This window comes from Taeniopygia guttata, chromosome 21, assembly GCF_048771995.1.
Source record: "Taeniopygia guttata chromosome 21, bTaeGut7.mat, whole genome shotgun sequence".
NCBI lineage: Eukaryota > Metazoa > Chordata > Aves > Passeriformes > Estrildidae > Taeniopygia > Taeniopygia guttata.
The window spans coordinates 6429080-6450184 of record NC_133046.1 but is presented as its reverse complement, the minus strand read 5'-3'; the positions used below and the strand labels follow the sequence as shown (position 1 = coordinate 6450184).

The window sequence follows — 21105 nt, the reverse complement described above, 5'->3', positions numbered from 1 at the left end:
AGCGCGGCGGCGGCCGCAGAGACAGCGGCGGCACCGGCACGGCCGCTCCGCACCGCCACCGCCACCGCCGGCCCCTCCATCACCGGCCCCTCCATCACCGGCCCCTCCGCCACCGCCCCCTCCGCCATGAACTCGCTGCTCTTCGGGGAGATGGCCCGCGCCTTCTCCCCCGCCGCCGCCGCCTCCTCCTCCTGCCCGCTGGGCCCCGGCGGCGGCGGCCCCGCGGCGGCCGCGGGGGGCCCGCCGGTGACGGCGGCGCTGCGGAACGACCTGGGCTCCAACATCCACCTGCTGAAGGGGCTGAACGTGCGGTTCCGCTGCTTCCTGGCCAAGGTGCACGAGCTGGAGCGGCGGAACCGGCTGCTGGAGAAGCAGCTGGCGGCCCAGCAGAGCGAGCGCGACCGGCGGCTGCGCTACAAGACCTTCTCCCGGGACCAGGCGGTGCAGACGGACGGCGGGACCCCGCCGCTGCTGCCGCCGCCGGGCCCCGGGCACGGCGCGCTGCCCTCGCCGCCGCACTACGGGCGCCTGCCCGGCACCATCTGGAGCTACACCCAAGTGCGGCGCACCGGCGGCGGCGGCCTGGAGACCGTGCAGGGCCCCGGCGTGTCCTGGGTGCACCCGGACGGCGTCGGGGTGCAGATCGACACCATCACCCCCGAGATCCGCGCCCTCTACAACGTGCTGGCCAAAGTCAAGCGGGAGCGCGACGAGTACAAGAGGAAGTGAGTGATGGGGGATGCGGGCGGTCCGCGCTGCACTGCGGGGAAACGGGGCCAGCCCTCCCCGGGAGCGCTCGGGGACAGCGCGGCGGAGCGGGCACCGAGCTGCCCCTCCCGGGGTGGCTGCGGCGGGGGATGCGCCCCGGGGGCCGTGGGGGGCTCTATCCGAGGGGGGCGTAGGGGTTGAACCTCATCTTGGTACCCAGAAAACTGTGGGATGCATCCCTGGGGGGGTGGAGAGCTGGATCTTCCAAGGAGCATTGTCAGTTTAACTTGAAAAAATTATATCTATCTATCTATGTATACACATATATATTTATGTAATTTTACTTTAGAAGGGAAATAATCCGTTATTAATATTGCATCGCACAGTTACTCCTAAATTTAGCTCGCCTTCATTTTTTTTTTATTGGTCTGATTACTCCAGTAGTCGCCTGTGTGTGCCAGCTCCCCGAAATTAGCTCAGTGCTGCAATATTTGGGTTGCAAATACTGCAGGGCAGCGTTTGCGCTCGGAGATGTTGCTGGGAATTAAACCAAAACAAAAGCCTTTGTAAGGCCCCGCTGCTCTGGAGGTCTCCCCTGGCCTGTGGCAAGCCTGGCGTTGGAATGGTGATGGATGGCGTTCCCTTGGATTGCTGTTCGCCTGTGGCAGAGATGGAGGCCAGAGGGGGGAAAAAATGTACTTCTGCAGGGAGATTCCTGCATTGTGTGAGGAGCTGCTGGCGTGGGCCGGAGTTTGGGCATTTTTAGGCTCAAATTGCATTTCCTGCAGAGCCCCCGAGCCCGTCCTGGTTTCCCGCATTTCCCGGCCTGTGCGGCGTGGCCGGGTCCCCTCTGCCCGGGTTTGCAGACTGCAGTGAGATCTCTGCTCACCTCGGCTCAGCAGCAGCTTTTGGAACAACCTCCCCGGTGAAATAATCACAAAGCTCCCCGGTGAAATAATCACAAAGCTCCCCGGTGAAATCACCCACCCGGCTCCCCGGTGAAATCCCCCCGGGTTCGGCTGCCCCAGTGCGGCTCCGTGGTCCTTGGCCGGTGCCTCTCCCTGCAGCTCGTGTGCCTCGGCTGCTCTGTCCCTCGTGGCTGGAAAAAAAAAGGCGCTGGTCTCTATTTTCTAGCCCGGAATCGTGGCACGGGGTGGTTTTGGTTTCTGTGGCTGGTCCCGAGGAATGGGAGGAGCAGAAAAAGTGGTGCTGGATGGGGAAAGGGGATGCCACGGCATGTGGGGTGTGGGTTGTGTCACCAAAACTTGGGGCTGCTTCTCCTTTTCCATGGGTACTTGATTTATTCCTGCTTCTGGGGGAGGAGGAGACTTGTGGGCCTTCAGGTTCAGCCTTTCTGCTGACACAAAGTTAATTTTTCTGCTTTTACTCACTTGTGTAAAGCACATTTTCTCCCCACTCTTGTGTTCCTGCACGCTCAGGGGTTGCATAAACCAGATAAAGGGGAACCTCAGATCTTATTCTTGCCTTTGAAGGAGGTTTTTCTTGTGAAAAAAAAAAAGTAATTAACAGGTATCAGCACGTCCCACGCTGGCGGTGTTGTGTCTGCGTGTGGGTTTTATGGACGCTCATTACTCTGGAACTGGAGTTGGTCACTGTTCTGTGACCTTCAGTCCCACATGGACAGCACACCCTGGTTTTTGGGGGTTTGCTTTTTTCCTCTGGACCTTGAGCTGCCTTGGGCAAGCTCAGGGAGCAGGATTGTGCTGTTTGAATTCCTCCTGGCGCTGGGGTGAAGCAGTTGGGATCAGTGCCCTGAGCTCTGGGTGCTGCAGGGTTTGTCAGGTTTGTCATATTTAGGGAGCTGAGCTGCAGGTGGGACAGGAGCCTTGTGCTGTCTCCTGATGGTGTTCTTGGGGCTTATGGAGTCCCAGCCCAGGTGTGTGACCAGGAAAAGAAGGACAAAAAATGGAAAGAAGAGGAAAAGAGCCTTTTATTGCTCAATCTGAGAGCCAGCAGAGCCCACTGGAGCAGCCAGGCCTTGTAACCTCACCCAGGAGCCACCAGCCCATAGCCAAAGATCCTTAAGCAGATTGTGATAATTCCATTTATTTCCTGGGGCAAGGGAGGCTTTTCCCCCTTTCCCCCCAAGTGGCCACTTGGTCAAGGAGGTTGTGGCTCCCAAATGTTTGTGGTTTGAATATTTGGCTGTGAGGGAAGGCCAGGCAGGGGATGAACGGGACACAGGGCAGTGCTGGGTGTGCAGGGCTCACCTCGGGTGCTGCTGAGGGCAAACTCCCCGATCTCCCACCTGGGAACTGGGAATGCAGGGTGCAGTCCGGAGGGGAAATAATCCCTTTGCTTTCCCTTCTTTTAAAGAAGCAGTAGCCTTGCTACTGTAAAATAATGGTGGGAGATCATCCAGGATGTTTTGCTAATGAAATTCTGCCCGTGCAGTTTATGGGATTAGCAATGGCTTCATTTGGGGGAAATATATTTAATTTCTTTCTTCCATTCCCTCAAATAATTTTCCTTGGACGTTGTAACACATCAAACTGGAGCTCTGAGAGGGCACAGTCAGTCAAGCACACAGATCATATTTTACTCTGGCTTTTGTTTGTGTCTGAAGCAAAATGTTCCCTCTGAGGAGCCCAGCAGATACTTCAGTCCAAAACTGCTTTTGATTTTTCCTCCAGGTGATGATATTTTACTCAAATGGTGTATAAATTTGTATCTTTTCTACTTATTGTGCTGCCTTAATCTCATATTTTTATAGCAATGATCATGATTTTACATGAGATTGACTTCAGTGAGGGAGTTAACAACTGGAAGAGTTTTAGAGGGAAAATGAAGTTAAATTAATTTTTCTTTATTTTTTTTCCAGCTATGCTTGCATTTAGAAGAGCTTTTGGACATAGATCTGACTCCAGCTTGGATAATTTATTATCTATCAGATCTTTTGTAATTTTTACCTATCGTTACCCTTTTAGCAGGAAAAAGCAAAATTGTGTTTCTGCAAAATTGCACTTTTGCAGTCGAAGCAGCTCAATAAAAAATACTTTCAGGGACAGTTAATTGAAAATGGAGCAGAGTCACATTTTTGAATTTAAAACACTAAGGTGAAGTGATTTTTTTCTAGACAGAATAAAATAATAATAATAATAATAGTAATCAGCCGTGGTGCTTCAGCTGCTCTGAGGTGAGACCGAGCAGAGCGGGTTCCTCCAGGAGCAGGGCTGGGATCCAGGATTCTGTATCCCTGGGTTTGGCCCTCCCTGGCTGGGGTTGGGGTCGGTCCCCTCAGGTTATTCAGGAGAAAAATCTGCTTTTGGGGCAGCTGGGGGTGAGCTCAGCCCTGGCCCGGCTCCTTTGGGATCTTTGTGCCGGTTTTGGGACACTCAGGAGCCTCAACAGCCCCGGTGGCAGCACAGGGAGGGACCTGGGGAGAGCGAGAGGGATGCTCCCCCCAATTAATTAAATCCTGTTAATCACTGACCGAGGGGGACATGTGGAAGGTGTGGCCATGTCCCAGCCCCGCTGAGGTGTCACTGTCCTGGAGATCCCTGGGGGAGCTGGCAGAGCCCTGAGCGCTGCAGGTGTGACAGGGACAGTGCAGGTGTGACAGGGACAGGGACGGTGCAGGTGTGACAGGGACAGTGCAGGTGTGACAGGGACAGGGACGGTGCAGGTGTGACAGGGACAGTGCAGGTGTGACAGGGACAGTGCAGGTGTGACAGGGACAGTGGCGGTGCAGGTGTGACAGGGACAGTGCAGGTGTGACAGGGACAGTGCAGGTGTGACAGTGTCACTCCTCCAGTGACAGTGACAGTGCAGGTGTGACAGTGACAGTGCTCCTGTGACAGGGACAGTGGCTGTACTGCTGTGGCAGGGACAGTGACAGTGCAGGTGTGACAGCATCAGCACTCCTGTGCAGGTGTGGCAGTGACAGCAGCAGTGCAAGTGTGACAGTGGTTGTAGTGCTGTGACAGGGACAGTGCAGGTGTGACAGTGACAGTGCAGGTGTGACAGTGCTCCTGTGACAGCGACAGTACCCCTGTGACTGTGGCAGGTCAGCTGTGACAGCAGCAGTGGTGGTGATGACAGCAGCAGTGCAGGTTTGACAGTGACAGTACTGCTGGGACGGTGACAGTGGCAGTGCAGGTGTGACAGCAGCTGTACCACTGTGGCAGTGGCAGTGTCCCTGTGACAGTGGCAGTGACAGTACTGCTGTGACAGTGACAGTACTACTGTGACAGTGGCAATGCTGCTGTGACAGTGGCAGTGCTGTTATGGATGTGACAGTGGCAGTGCTGCTGTGACAGTGGCAGTGCTGTTGTGGCTGTGACAGTGGCAGTGCCCCTGGTGTGCCAGCCCAGCTGGTGACAGTGGCAGTGCTGCTGTGGCTGTGACAATGGCAGTGCCCCCAGTGTGCCAGCCCAGCTGGTGACAGTGGCAGTGCTGCTGCGGCCGTTCCCTCCCCGGCTGTCCCAGGGCCCAGCCCCAGCCCCTGGACAGATTTGTGTAGTTCTGGTTCCACGATTACTCTTAATTGCTGCAGATATTGAGTCTGCCAGATGTTGGTTGTCTTTTCCAGCACGGGCTTAGCTGGTACTAAGAGTTGAACTGGAAATAATTGTTTTACCTCAGGATGGTATTTCACTGGGTAGATTAATAAAGTCCACTTGGAAAAGAGATTATCTTAAATTTGCTGCAGCTGGGAAGGACAAAGATTATCATTGTCAAAGGCAGCGCGCGTCAAAACTCACTGGAGCTCGTTTTTTTTAGAGAAGGGAACTTAATAAAAACGTGCTTAAGATAAGCCCTGGAGGAATGTCTGAGAACTTTTAAGGCTAAAATATCAGCAGTAACAAGATGCAAATGTTCTGCATAGACCCAATCAAAAACAAATAATTTTTTCATCCCCCTGGAGGAATGTAACCAGCGTGGCAGACCTGTCCCTGCCTCGATTGGTCACAGGGCTGGCAGGAACAATCCCTGTGGAAAGCCACCTCTTTAATTCTGCTATTCCTGCTTTTCTTTTTCTGATTTAGAGGGATAATTATTTTTCAATGTGGCTTTTCACAGAAATTACGGATTTTCCACTACTTCCCGAGGAGTGGAAAATCCCTGGTCTGGGGGATTTTTGGCTGCCTCTTACAAGATGTGAAGTTTGATATTAAATGCTGGCTCTGGTGAAACCTGAGATTCAGGCTTGAAAAGCCCCTTTTTCCCTGGCCTGGGAGAACGTCAGTTTTCCCTGTGGAGAAGGGATAAAATTGCCTGATGTGAAAAAACCTTGGCTGTGTGGCACAAATATCCAGTTGTAATTGCTGGGTAGAAAGTGGCACTGCTTGGAGCTGTGCAAATGAAGCACCATAAGAGTAGTATTTCCTTAAATAATTCCATCTTTCTTTCTAAAATGCTGCTGCAGAGACACACATTTAGGGTACACACGGGTATCTCTCACAAATCTCAGGTTTATTTATTTTTTTCCTGGTGATACTGCTGGAAACTGGGACTTGTGGGTTGTAGGGATGCAGGGAAGGCTTGTGAGGAGAGGAGGGTGCTTCTCTTTGATCCTGATTTCTAGCAGTGCTCCACAGTGGGGTTGTGCTTGGAATATTTAATAGACAAAGAAATCTGTGTGTGCCTTCAACTGGTTTGTAATGGGAGGGCTGAGTGTGTTATGACTGACTTGAATGAGCTGTTGTTGTTCTGAACTTTATTTTTAAATTAGCATGAAAATAATGAACTTGTTGATAAACTAAGTGGGGAGAAACCCCCCACTTCCTGTTGTGGTTGGAGTTTTAGAGAAAAAACCTCTCTGTGTTTCTCAAGGAGAAGCTGCAGGAGAACCACAGGACTGTGTTTGTATTTAGAATTTACCTTTGGATTCCTCCTGTGATTTTCAGCACTGAGTGGGTCTGGGAGCAAACCCCTCCCATAGCTCAGCTCAAACCCCAAGAATCTCCCCAGATGCTGCAGTGTGTGAGGTGGAAGCACACACAGGACCAGTGATGAGAGGTGATTTCAGCTCCTCTCGAGTGCTGCCCCTGGGGCCAAGGAGGGCTCTGCAGCCACCTCCAGCTCAGCAGCTGCTTGTTTGTGCTGCTCTGCCAGCTCTCGGTTTGGTTTCCTGCATCTGCTTTTCTCTGACTCAGTTTACTTTTTTTCTGAGCTAGAAATACTCACAGGATGTTGTTTTTTGCTCCTGCAGAGGCCCTGTGTGTCCCTTCTAACTTGGGATATTCTTATTCTAAATCTCCATCTTGGTGTTTAAAACCAGCTCTTTTTAAAACCAGCTCTTTTTAAAACCAACTCTTTTTAAAACCAGCTCTTTTTAAAACCAATTTTTTTTAAAAACCAGCTCTTTTTTTTTGTTTGTTTGTTTCTTTGTTTGTACCAGAAGAGATTTCTCCCAGGTTTTTTGAAGTTTAAAAGCTTAACAGTGTCTGTGTGTGCACTGTTCAGAGTGGCTGAAACTCCTGCATAGCCTTGTGACCACTTCCTATAAAAAATTACCTTGTTCCAAGAACCTTGAAGGGATTAGTGAGAAGTGATAATAAAAGGCAATAAATGATAAGAAATGGCTTGGGAAGCGGGGAAATCATGGAATCACAGGGTGGTTTGGGTTGGAAGGGCTCTTGAAGATCCAATTCCAACCCTCTGCCCTGGCAGGACACCTTCCCCTGTCCCAGCTGCTCCCTGGGTGTGTTTTTCTCACATTTCTAACCTTGAACCTCCCACTCTTACATCTGAAGGGAAGGAATTTGCCTCTGCTTCATGATAAATTTGGAATAAGGGACCAAAATATTATTGCAGTAGGGCAATAGCCCGGGCGCACTGAGAGCTTCTTGAATTTCAAATATGTTGTCAAAAATCCCTTAATTTGAGTCGGTCTCTTCTCCCAGGGAGCAGTGACAGGAGAGGAAATGGCCTTGTGAGGCACCAGGAGAGGTTTGGATTGGGTGTAGGGAAAATTTCCTCATGGAAAAGCTCCCAAAGCGCTGGCAGAGGCTGCCCAGGGCAGTGGTGGGGTCACCACGCATGGGAATGTTCAGAAAACGTGTGGATGTGGCACCTGGGGATGCTTTGGCTGCCTGCTGGTGCTGAAGGGATCGTGTAGGACGGGGGATGTGATTTTGATGCCAAAGAAATAAAGAACTTGTCAGGTGTTTCCTAATCCCTGGTATCATTCTGGTCAGCTCCTTATCAGATCATCCTGCTTCAAATTAAACCTGGAGAAAGCTCAGGTGGTTTACCAGAGGTGACTTCAGGAAATTTGGGAAAGATTCCCTGTGGCAGGAAGTGGCACACATTTTTACCACCGCTGGATAACCAATGTGCTTCGTTTCAAAAATGAAAAATGTAAGAAATGAAATTCTCAGCCATGGTTCCAAAGGCCTGGAAGCCTCTCCCGTGCCCCTGCAGTGAGTGCTGCTGCTCCATGTGCAGAAATGACATCAGCTGTGGCTCTGGCCTCCTGCAGGAGGGGAGGGCTGGCAGGGAAAGCAGCTCCGTGCCCGCTAACGAGTGTCCAGCTCGTTAGGGACCCAGGCCAGCTGAAATCACAGCCCAGAGTCCTGCAGCCCTTTGTGCCTGTGTCCATCTCTCCTCTCCACGTGATTCCTCTGGCTGCCCGTGTCCCACTTCCCCAAAACCTGAGTAATTTGGATTTCTTTCCAAGGGGAGTTTGGGGCTCACCAGGTCATGTCGGCTCTTTGTGCCTGGGCTGCTCCTTCTGGCTGGGGACAGCTTCAGGTGTCCCTTTTTTGGCTTTTTCTGCCTGGAAGCAGCACAGTTCTTTGCTTTGAGATGGCATTTCCCTACGTGTGATCAGAGCCTTGCGCTGCTGCTGGGTTTAATCTTCAAGCTGGTGCTCATTTCAGGGGGTTTGTTCTGAATTTGCATTGAAATCTAGTGAAAAACAGGGTTTGGTGTTACAGCCTGCACCTCAGTTCCATGTATCTTCCCAAATCTCTTGGCTCTGTGTTACAGCCTGCACCTCACTTCCATGTATCTTCCCAAATCTCTTGTCTCTGTGTTACAGCCTGCACCTCAGTTCCATGTATCTTCCCAAATCTCTTGTCTCTGTGGACAAACCATTTAAAATTTGGGAGCAGGTGAGCTTCACCCAAAGCTCTGTGTTTGGTGCTTGTGGGCACTCAGGGGTGCCTGGCTTTGATTGCTGTGTGTGCACAGACATCAGCATCTGGAAAAGTGCTGGAAAACCCGGCAGCTCCAAGCTCCTGGACTAAAAAGAGGAGGAATTAACTTGCTCCCCTTCATGTGGGCAAGGGAAGTTGGTAATTTGCAGTGGCTCACGCAGCCAGGAGTGCTGAAGGAAGTGATGATTTACAGCAGGGCTGCATCCCCCTTCCCTTCAGAGCAGTGACTCAGGCTGGACCCGAGATCAAAGGGATCCTCCTCAGGACTGATTCCAAATCTGTCATCCCACTGAAAGTGTCCCCCTGCCTGTGCATTCTTACAGGTAAAATTTGGCTCTGGGGGGAGAAAATACAACTATGCCATTTTTATTTATTTTTTTTAAATGAAGCTCCCTCTGACACAGAGCACAGAATTTAAATCGAGCAGGCCTGTGTCAGTTCAGTCACAGAATTTGACCCTGATGAGTCAATTCTGGTTAAAGAGAAAACCAAGCACTGCTGTAAATTTACTGGATTCCATAAAATGGCAGGGGGTGCATTAACACTGAATTGCAATGGGGATGTATTAATATCAGTATTTAATACTTCAAGCAGCTGCTGTCATTAAAACTGCTGCAAGAAATTCCCCCTCACTCAGGCAGAAAATATATCTTTATTTCCCTCTCTTCCATAAGGCATTCACCATATGCTGAAGCATTGGGCAGTCTGGAATATTTTCCCATCTTTTAAAATCAAATTTTCCCCCCAGATGACTATGCCAGAATCACCTCATCTTTGGCTCTTTTTGCAATTTTTAAAACACTTGCTTTTTAATTTTTTTTCCTTCTCTTTTTTATTATTTTCTTTTGAGCAAGGGAGAAACGGGGAGGTCAGAGCAGTTAAAAATTCCTTCATGCCCTGGAAAATGCGTTCCTGCTAATCTGTATTCCCGGCCTGGCCCAGAGCTGCTGGCTGGCAGCAGGAGAGCAGCTTTCCCTGCTCAGGGACAAAGTCACCCTGGGAATGCTGGCTCCCCTCTGGAGCAAATCTGCAAAAAAACCCTTTTCCTTCCTCCCCTCCTCTCCTGTTATTGTATCGAGCTGAGTAAAGGGATAGATAGGTTCAAATGCTCAGAAGGTAAAATGTTGAGTTTATTAGAAACCACACATTCTTTTATTGATAGCTGCCATAAAGGTGAACTTGATTGGTCTTTAATCATTACTTTTGACACTTTTGGTTAATTAGGAACAACACCCTTCTTGTAAACATCTTACAATTACCAACATTACCTTGGGGGATCCCTTTGGGGTTTTTTGGGGTCCCTCTCTCCAGGGATGTGTGATGCAGCCTGCTCCACTTTTGGTGGCTGGAAGGAATTCACAGTTTTCCCACTTCTTATTTAATGGAGGGGAGGGTGGGAGCCTCGTGTGTGGCTGTGGGTGCAGCACTGAGCTGCTCTGGGTTTGTTTCAGCCCTAAAAGGGGTGTTCCCAGTTTCCAAAGGCAGAGCCTTTTCCTTTTCCCAGCCTTCAGTGGAGCATTAATTCCAGTTTGATCTTTCTCCCCTAAAATTCTCAGTGAGATTCAGCTCTGGGGCTGTGGGCAGGGATTTATTCCCTGGGGGAGCTGTGGTTTTGGGGGGTTGGGTCCATGACTCAGCTCCATTCTCCTGTAATTTTGGGGCACTGGAAGGCAGGGGAATGAGGTCACTGCCTCAGTCACTGTTCCCTGGCCTGTCACAGGGGGGAAAGGCTGGACAATTGGGATTGTTCATCCTGGAGAAGCTCTGGAGTAACCCAATTGTGGCCTTCCAGTGCCTGAGGGAGCTGCAGGAAATAAGGAGGGGGATAATTTACAAAGGATGGAGAGACAGGACAAGGGGGAATGGTTTTAAACTAAAAGAGGGACAATTTAGATGGGATTTTGGGAAGGAATCCTTCCCTGTGAGGGTGGGCAGGCCCTGGCACAGGTGCCCAGAGCAGCTGTGGCTGCCCCTGGATCCCTGGCAGTGCCCAAGGCCAGGCTGGAGCAACCTGGGATAGGGAAAGGTGTCCCTGCCATGGCAGGGGTGGCACTGGGTCAGCTTTGGGCTCTTTCCAACCCAAACCAGTCTGGTTTTCCCTGAAAACTCTGCTGCTGTGCATCCCTTCCCCTCTACAAATACCCCAGGGCTGCCCCTGCCCTGGCTGTTTATGTCTCCCACTGCTAAAAATTCAAGTACTAAACAACCCCAGTTCTTGGAAATCTGTGCAACTGAGGCAGCAAAAGCAACTGTTCCATTTGTGTGAATTGAAGACTGTTCTGCCTTTATATAAATATTTAAAAATGCCTCACCTTGAATTTTATACCCTGCTGTCACCTTTATTCGTTTGCTTCCCTCTCAGTGGCAGAGTGCTGTGGATTAATGGTAATTGACTGGAAACCCTGAACTTTATCAATGTGCCTGCTGTGCCAGAGGTGCTGAGAGCAGCCTGAGCAGGGGGTACGTTCTGTTCCTGTTGTGTGTTCAGGTGTCACTGCAGCCCCTGAGGAACAGCTTGTTTCGTAGCCTCTGTTAACATTTGTGTGGTTACAACTGTGGCACTGCACATTAAATATCTTTACCTTTGTGAAGGCAGATCTGGGAATGGATCCATGGGGCACTGGAGGGTGCTGGGTGTTCCTCAAGGGCCATCGGAGCCCTTGAAGAACAGTTTATTTCTTACCCTCTGTTAACATCTGTGTTGTTACAATCTTGGCACTGCACAGGAAATATATTTACATTTTCAAAGGTAATCAAACTCTTCAAATGCAGATAAGGGAATGGATCCATAGGGGCACTCTTGGGAGTGTTGTGTGTTCCTCAAGTGTCTTCAGAGCCCTTGAAGAGCTTTGTATTTCTTCCCTTGGTTAATCCTTATGTTCTTACAACCCTGAGACTGCACATGAAAGCTACCCTTCAATATATTTACATTTTCAAAGGCAATAAAACTCTGGAAATGTAGATAATGGATCCATAGGAGCACTGTAGGAGTCCTGTGCATTCCCTCCAGTGGCAGCGGAGCCCTTGAAGAAAAGTTTATTTCTTCTGAGGTCAGAACCTCCACACTACACATAAAAGCTGCACTTAAATATACTTACTTTTACAAAGGTCATAAAGCTCTTCACACAGAGATAATGGATGTGTAGGGCAGTGTTGGGAGGCTTTGCTGTGCCCTAGGTGTGTATTCCACCTGTCTTCCTGACTCCTGGGAGCAGATAAGCTTTATCTCATTTTTTCCTTTGTTCTTTAGTAGGTTCAGTAAAACTATTTAGGGCTGGGACAGAGATTAGGGTGAGCCGAGCTCTCAGTTTCGAGTTTGGCTCTGTTTTGAGGCTGGTTCTTAAAGGATGTGGTGGAAGAGGGAGATAAACCCAAAGACAAGGTGAGGGGGGCATGGGCACTCCATTATTTTTGCTGCTTCAGGCTGAAGAGCTGCACAGGGGAATGGAAATCGTGCAGTAATGAATTCCTGCAGGTTCCTTTCCACAGAAGGGTAATCCTGATCTGTTATCACTTGGTCTTATCAGGGCCTTTCCCAGTGACTGAGGAGATAACAGCAGCCTGGGCAGGGAGGGCTATTTATAGACAGCGTTTACTCAGGGAATCAGAAAGTAAATAAAGGCCTTTTATGAGAGAGGATGTTCAGCACCACTGCTCTCTCTGAGCCTTGTGCAGGTTCCATCCTAAGAGCTGAGCTCAGCCCGTGCACATCTAATTACGCAGTTCTGTGCTGCTTTACAGGATGGATCAGCTTTTCCCAAAAATGGGTGATTTGTCTGAGTGCTGGGCTGGGAGGAGATGGGGACATCCCTGGGTCCACGTGTGGCATTCACATTCTCTCTGGACAGAGAGACACAATTCTGTCTCTCAGGAGAAGCACAGAGAGAAGAGAAAACAATCTTTATCTGTGCTCCTTTGTTCTCCCCATGTGGAATGTGGTTGGGGATTGTTCACCTGCAGGGATGGTGAAGTTGTTTGGGTTCAGTGCCCAGTGGATCCAGCTGTGGCTCAGCTCTCAGCAGAGTCACGAGTTTGTTAGTTGATATTTAGTTGGTAGGTAAGTAAGAAGTATGTATGTAGAATAGGATAGTCTCTCTTTAAATAGTATATTAATGTAATAAAGTATAGTTTTAATAAAGCAGATCCTTCAGCCTTCTGATCTGGAGCCAGACATCATCATTTCTTCCCTGAGCCTGGGATGCCCTTTTTTACTATATTCACATGCTGCTGTGAGGCTGCAGGTGATGGAAGTGGAGCTGTCCCTGGTGGGTTTGTGCCATCCCAGGGATTTGTTTCCTTTCTTTCAGGCTGGTGTGTCCCTGAGAGCAATCCTTCAGGAAGGCTGTCAGCCTCCCTAACTGGGACGGATTTCCACTCTGGGAGTCAGGGGGACAGCCCTGCTTTGCTCCCAGGGTCACACAGACCTGTCCTGGCTCACCCTCCTCACCAGAGACTGGCTGGGAGCTTTGGTGGGACTCCCCTCGATGCAATTCCAGTGCCAGGGAATCCCTGCTCCCTCTGGAGAGCAGGAGACCCACAGCACCGCTCCAACACCCACATTTCCCTCTCCACCAGGCTGCCCTGAAGTCACGAGGCAGTTGTGAAACAAAATAATCCTCACCCTACATGGGAAAGCTTTCCTGTAGTCCAGGCCTGGTGGACAACTCCTCAGAGCTGTGATGGAGGAATCATCCCTGGAGTCATGTGCAGCAGCTGAGACAATGCCCTGTGCTCACTTGGCAGCCTCAGGACAGCTTTCATGAGCTGTTTATAGGGGAGAGAGAGGAAAAACATGCCACAGAAGTTTGCCTGGACTTTCCAACAGCTTCGATCTTATTATGGCCTTAAATCCCTCCTGGAACTCCTTGTCTGAGCTGCTGGAACTGTGGCCAAGTCTCTGCTGCTGCTGAGAGGCCTCGGCGGCAGTAGGAGGTGAGAAATGACAAAGGAAATGTCCTGAGCACCATAAAAACACAAATGTATTTTTAAAAGGGTGATGCTGTATATTAGAGCATGTTGTTATGTCACCTCCTCAGAGCGGCTGCCAGGCTGGAGCTATGTGGAATTATTCTGCTTTGTTACAGCGAGTTCTTGATTAGGGCTTCAAACCTGGTTTGTTGTGGGTTTTGTTTCTCTCTTTCTTTGTGCTCCTGCCCGGGATCCCTCCTCCATAATAATGCTTTTATCAGCTCTGGAAGTCTCCTGCGTACTGCATATTAAAAAAAAAAACAAACCAGAATAAAGAACTGAGAATTTGGGGTAAAAGAAGAAGGACAGGTGAGAGAAGGGGAAATACAGGTATATGTGGAAAAATATGGGTTCTTATGCTGCTTAAAGAGTTGAGGAAGAGCCTTGAAAATCAACTCAAGTCTTGTGTTCTGGATTTTATTTGAGGCTCGTGGGGTGCTTGGCCTCTGAAGTGAGTCCTGCCAAAGCCTCCTGCTGCTGGTAATGCCCTTCAGGAGCTATGGGATTTATTATTGGGTATTTTATGTTACCCTAAGATTCATGTTCTGAAGGGGAGGTGAAGGAAAAACAGTTTGAGGTGGGGGGAGGAGAAACAGGGTGGGACCCCTGCCTTGGAAACCTCAGGACATCGAGGCTGGTCACATTTCTAGTGCAGCAAGCTCCGAGTCACGTTTGATGGCAGCTTGCAAAGAGCTTTTATTTACTACAAATACTTGCTTAACACCAAGGTTGCAGTCCTCATGTGGGCAAATCCTGCATCTTAGCAAATTATCAAGACTGTTGAAGGCTGGGATAAGATTTTTGTAATATTTTTATTCCATTTTTCAATTTCAATTTTTTTTCTATTAAACTTGGTCCAGGCGTGCTGGTGCCTGTCTCCTGCTGGTTTATTACATTTGAATAACCGAGGAGCACGAGGCAATTTCCAAGTTTCCCCAAACAATGGCTGGATTTTGCAGTGATTATCCCATGACTCAGGTACAGCCTCCCCATCCCAGTGCTGCTCCCATTCCCTGCAAACAAACCCACTGCAATTTCAGTAACGCTGGGCTGAAAAAAAAATGGAGATGGTGAATAGTCCAGGTGTTTGATGCCTGAGGATTTATCTTTTCCATTTCTCAGCTCCTGTGCTGCTTTAGTGTGGAGCTGTGAAACTCCTCAGCCTGTCAGCTGCTGTTCTCCTGTTCTCTTCAGACACAACAATTCCTCTGGGCCTGAAACTCAAGGACACCCTCCAGCCTCAGCCCCTGAAAGTACAAACACAATCGGTTGGGGGGCAGCAAACTGGGGGTAAATGATTTCATTACCTGAAGCTCTAATTGGAGCATTAACCCTTGATATGCAAATATACCAAATTTATAATTGTCTGAAAAACTTGTGCCCATCATCCATCTTGGGTGTAGCCTTGGAGGCTCCTGACTGCCCAAGGGGTACCTATTGAAGGCCTTTAATAAATATTCACTTTTATTCTCTTAATCTCGTTCTAGGCAGCCATCCCAAGGCATCACGTGAGTGAAATGGGATTTAAAATTTAAAAGCACTGGATGGGCTTCTTCTTCCTTGCAGGGTTGGCAAAAAAAACTCCTTCAAGGTGTCCAACCTCTGCTTCTTGTTTGTTCAGGGCTGCACAACCCTCATAGTGAAATTTAACCTCTGCATGCCATGGGTGGGGAGAGAAACACAGAGCTCTTTCTCAGGAGCAGCAAATAACTGGGTTTGGGACTTCTGTGGGAAGTTTAAAAAAAATTGACTTAGATCAGTGCTTTCTTCAGGCTCAGCATCTCTGTTCTCTGCCCTTTGCTGAAGTTTTGTAGGAGTCCAGGATCTTCTGCAGCCTTAATGATTCTAAAGCATCTGCTGCTGTGTTTTGGTATTGTTTTCTTCGAAGAGCATGGTCATCAGTGAGTTTATTCAGCTGAATTTTCCCAGCAGTTTTTGATATTTGCCTGTGTCTGTGCTGGGAAGAAACACCTGAACGCACACCACGTTAAACCCATGAAATTGCAGCTTGTCAACAGGCGGAGCTGTAAAAGAAATGTAAATAAGTGTGTGCTCAGGAGGGGCTGTTAATGCAGGGGGTTTGCTGGAGGTTCCCTTCCATGGGAATTGGGGCTGTGATAATTAACTGTAGCCAGCAGCACTCCCAGCAATGTAATCCTGTGCTTTTCAGATTACCTGTTTCCAAAGGAGTCAGAGTAATTGCTTTATCTGCAGTCGTGACAACACTTGTACAGGAGTGTGAGCTTCTGTGGGGCTGTTCCCTGAGCTGTGCCCAGCGCTGTCCTCCCAGGCCTGGGGAACATTCCCTGGATCCCTCGGTGGCACGGGAGATAAGGATTTGGTAATGTGCAGACAGCAGTGTGGAGCTGCTGTTGGGGAGAAAACAGTTTGATCAGAGTGGAGTAAAAACCAGTGTGGTACAGAGACTGCTGGAGCTCTGGAAAAAAGAGATTTCTTCCCACTTTTAGTTGAGTTCTGTGGAACTTCCCCTCTCCCTTCCATGCAGGGGTTGGAATAAATGGGTCTTTAAAGTGCCATCAACTCAAATCATTTTCCCCTCCCTCTTTGTTTCCCAGTTGAGTTCCCAGCAGCACCCTGAGACCTCTCAGAGGGCACCAACACAGGGGAAAGCCTTGGAAATGTCATCCCAAATTGAAACCAGGATGTGCCCAGTTTAAATTCGCTTTTTGCTGTTAAAAAAGGGAAAATAGAACTGGTTAATTCAGTTCTTTGGCAGCTCACGTGTCCCTGGGGTGTCTCTGGTGGCTCCAAAGCTGTTTCAAAGAAACAAGGGCCAGTCTCAGAAATTGGGAGTTTAAAGTTCATCATCATATTTCCCCCATTTTTTCCACTTCCTAGGGGTATCTGGCTTTGGGGAGGTTCCTCTTCTCTGTGCTGCACATTTTCCCCTTCCCCACTGCCATTTTTGTCCAGTGTTCCCATTGATGTTTTTCTGATTGTGTACTTTGTCCTTGTTCTCTTGCCTGCTTTTCCATGATTTCCCAGGGATCTCCCTCTCCCCCAAAGGCTCAGCCCTGCAGCCCTTTCCCAGGCTGCTGTTTCCCTCCAGGTTCTTTTGTTGGGAACAGTTCTGGGTTGCTGTAGTCACAGGAAATGGCTGGGAATGGGAGGCAGGGCTGGATAAATCCCTCTGCCCTTCCCTGGCAGCTCTGCCTCCCCAAAACCTGCATTTCAGCTGTCAGAAACTGCAGCAGATCCCCACTGCAGAATGATTTGTTCGTGCTTAAGAGCCGTGCATTTGTTCAGGGCTGTAAACACTGTCAGCAAGGTTTTGACAGGAGTGAGAAATGAATTTAAGTTGCTGGTGCAGAGGGAAAATAAAACCAGCTTTGGCTCTGCCTGCAGCCTGCCAGGGGTAAAACAGAGGGGAAAGGTCATTCCCTGTGAGGCCCTGGCACAGGTTCCCAGAGAAGCTGAGGATTCCTGATCCCTGGAAGTGTCCAAGGCTGGGCTGAACGGGGCTTGGAGCAGCCTGGGATGGTGGAGGGTGTCCCTGCCATGGCAAAGGGGTTGGAACTGCGTCAGCTCTAAGGTCCCTCCCAGCCCAAACCGTCCTGGGATTCTGGGAAATGCAATCCTGTGAAATCCAGCTGGGTCTGTAATTTCTTGTGGCTCAGTGCTGGGAGAGGTTGGGCACAAATGTGCAGAGGAAGAGACAGAAAGCAGAGTGTAGTTCACATTCTGTCTCCGTTCTGCCTCCCTTATCACATCACAAATTACAGCCTGAGCCTTTCTGCACACCTGGCGGTGTCTTATCAGCCAGAGCAGTTTATGACTAACCCCAGCTCCTTTCTCTGCAGGAAACAGTGTGTTCCTGCCATGGCACAACGGTGGGAGGTGCGATAAAATGTGCTTTTAATTACACTCCAATTTCTTGAGTGTGGATACTTTATTTATAAAGACTGCACAGGCAGAGGCCTTTTGTGGTTTTGCTCCTCGGGATGTGACTGCTCTGGAGCAGCTCTGATTTCCTGAGCTCAGGAGCAGCAGAAGGGCCAGGCTGCAGTGGAGAGATGCTGTCAGCTTCCATGAAACTTTGGGAAGGAATTAACTAAGGAATTAATTTCCATGGCCAGGTTCTCCTCAGGAGAGTGCACTCCTGGCCATTGTGGGTGGGAGTTGTGGCTTTGGACAATTCTCATGGGTTTAACCTGGTAAACAGTGTTAAAAATCATTTATAGCTGTGGAATAGGCACATCAGTGATAATCAGGCTGGGTTCTGTTGCCTTCAGCCTGATCTTTCTCTCTAGGAGAATAAGCAAGGGGATTAGGGAAGGGAAAGAAAGAAGGGCAGCAGGAAGAAGAAGCTGAGCTGTACAAAGCTTGTCTTTCCAGACTTCTGTGCAGAAGTTCTGATTCTCTTGTGGAATGGCTTTGAAACCAGGACAGTGATTAGATTTTCCTTCACTTGGCTGGGTGTGAGACTGAAAAAGCCTCAAATCCACAATCACCAAGTCAGTGCAAGGCCAGGGGATCTTTTAGGGGATCCTTGTGTGGAGCACACTGAGAACCCCTCAGAGCAGCCTCGTCTGCTATGCTGGGCCTGTTCTGAGGGAGTTTCTCGTGTCCCTGGGAATGAGTTCTGTGCAAGGGGCTGGGCAGGGACAGCGAGAGGGATCCTGAGCTTGCCTGAGGTTCAGAAGGCAGCTTTAGCAGTGCCCTCCTGTCAGAACTCAAAATGTCCCTCAGGCAGTTTTGGAGGTTCCAGGCCCTGGTCAGAAGCATTTGAGACCCTGGCAGGCAGCTGGAAACAGCTGTGATTTTGGGTTTGAGCCATGGAACGATTTACCAACCTTGCAGGAAGAACAAGAAGTCACAAAAGTTTAGATATTAGAGTAGAAGTAGTCACAAAGTAAAGGGAAGAAATTTTGAGTGCTGTACAGAGGGATTTTGGTTTTGTACATGGGGGTCAGAGGTTTAAGATGGAGGGATTTGGGCCTGCCCTGTCCTCCCTCTTTCTCCTTCCTTCCCTCCATGTTCTTGGTGATGTTGGCACTCCCAGATTGGTTTAGAGTAGAAAAGCACCATTTAATATAGGTAATGGGCATTGGGGAAAAACTGTAACCATGTAACACGTAATGTACCATATAAAAGATAGAAAAGCACCATTTAATATAGGTAATAGGCATTGGGGGAAAACTATAAACATGTAACACATAATGTACCATATAAAAGACAGCAGCAGCCCTGGGTGGAGGGAGAAAAGAAGAAATTAGGGGACAGAGAGGATGTCAGGGTGTGTGTGTGCCTCTGCCTGAGCTGTGAGCAAACCACAGCAGCCCAAAAAGAAAATCTTTTAGATAACTGCAATAAACAACCATGAGACAGAACAACAGAGACTGCTGAGCCTTTCTTTGGAAGCTCGGGTGGGAGGAGAGACTTTTCCACCACACGGAGCCACCCCCGACCCAGGGTGAGCTCCAGCACCCTCCCAGAGCAGTGTGGTGGCAGGGATGTCACACAGGAGCGGTGACTCGGAGCCCTGCAGGGTGTCACAGGTCCCTCCTGCTCTGTTAGAGCCCCATAATTTTCCCTCGGAAGGAATGCAGGCACAGCTGCTGCTTTGGCTTGATGTTGTTGACCTGTGGTGTCATTAAACCTGGGTTTTGTTTGAACAGCCCGTGTGGGCAGCGAGGAGACACAAAGGAACCTGCAGATGATTTTATTGTGGTTCCACTAACAGGCTGGAGCATCTTCCTCGCTGGGTGTAATCAGGGGCTGTAATTAGGCAATGTTTTCCTGTAGAGTAACTCCTTTTAGCAATTTTCTTCACAAGGAATTGCTGTTCAAAGGTCTGCTTGCTGCTTTAAGTAGAGGCCAGGTCTAGAATAAGGCTTTAATATTAAACCTCTCCTTTGTGGGGAAACACCCGACAGGAGCAGGGCAAAGGGGGCAGGTTCTGCTCTGCAGAGATTTGATGTCTCACAGCAGACTCAGGGATAAACTCCCCCGTGGCTCTGATGTTTGGGAATTTTGATGCTGGAATGGTTTTTGGCAAAAGAGCTTCTGTGGAGAGGGTGTTGCAAGAGGCAGAAACACAACTTCACTCAGTGCTGCATCCTCTGCTCCAGCCAGGCTCTAATGGAATCAGCCCTTCCCATTAAATTAATGTGCTTTCCATGGAGCCCATCAAGTAACATTTAATTTGCCTCAATGAGGCTGGGCATGTGGGATCAACATGATCAAGGCTTGGGATAATCAGGAGGAATCCCTGCATTGCACAGCATCTTAAAAATGCTCATTTAGAGGTAGCAATTGTGAAGAATCTAATTGGTTGATGCAATTTTATGTCGAATTTAGTACTTTAGTGCAAAATGAAGACTGGAAGGAAAATGATCTCTTAGGTAAGGATTCCAAAATCAGAGAGAACGGTGAATTGTTAGTTTGTTTTGGGTTGGTTTGTTTTGGTTTTTTGGGGTTGTTTTGTTTTGACATTTTTTGTGTGTGGTGGATTTTGTGTTGTGGTTTTTTGTTTGTTTTGTTTTTGGTTTTGTTTTTGGTTTTTTGTTTTTGTTTTTTGTCTCTTTTGTTTTATTTAACAAGACCCAGGAGTTTGTGGTTGCCAAAGAGCCAAAGCTGTGCCCAAAGAGCCAAACCCTGCCCAGATTCCTGCCTTGGCTGATTAAAGTGTGGATCCCTTTGTGTGGGCAGCCAGGTGTGTTCATCTGCCAAGCCCGTGGCAGTGCCATCTGTGCCCAGCGCGGTGTCACCCTTGGGTGCTGCTCTGTGGCTGTGGGGTGGCATTTGTGGGCATGTCCTGCACCCCTGGGCCAGGCCTCAGCAACTCCGGAGGGTGACACGGTGCCAGGGATGGGCCCAGCACGGTGTGGGTCACACAGTGCCAGTGTGGGTCACACAGTGCCAGTGTGGGTCACACGGTGCCAGTGTGGGGCACACGGTGCCAGTGTGGGTCACAATGTGCCAATATGGGTCACACGGTGCCAGTGTGGGTCACACGGTGCCAGTGTGGGTCACAAAGTGCCGGTGTGGGTCACACAGTGCCAGTGTGGGTCACAAAGTGGAGCCTTTCCCTTTCCTTTCCTTTCCTTTCCTTTCCTTTCCTTTCCTTTCCTTTCCTTTCCTTTCCTTTCCTTTCCTTTCCTTTCCTTTCCTTTCCTTTCCTTTCCTTTCCTTTCCTTTCCTTTCCTTTCCTTTCCTTTCCTTTCCTTTCCTTTCCTTTCCTTTCCTTTCCTTTCCTTCCCTTCCCTTCCCTTCCCTTCCCTTCCCTTCCCTTCCCTTCCCTTCCCTTCCCTTCCCTTCCCTTCCCTTCCCTTCCCTTCCC

The 21105-nt window shown here is 49.3% G+C and overlaps 1 protein-coding gene across 1 annotated transcript in view; it reads left to right on the top strand.

Annotated features, from left to right (window-relative positions):
• Positions 1-21105, top strand: part of IFFO2 (intermediate filament family orphan 2) — a 43403-nt gene continuing 22298 nt past the window's right edge. Inside the window, exon 1 of the mRNA XM_072917475.1 lies at positions 1-725. Within this exon, the coding sequence (XP_072773576.1) occupies positions 127-725 (599 nt within the window). The 5' untranslated portion in view covers positions 1-126. The remainder of the gene's footprint in view (positions 726-21105) is intronic.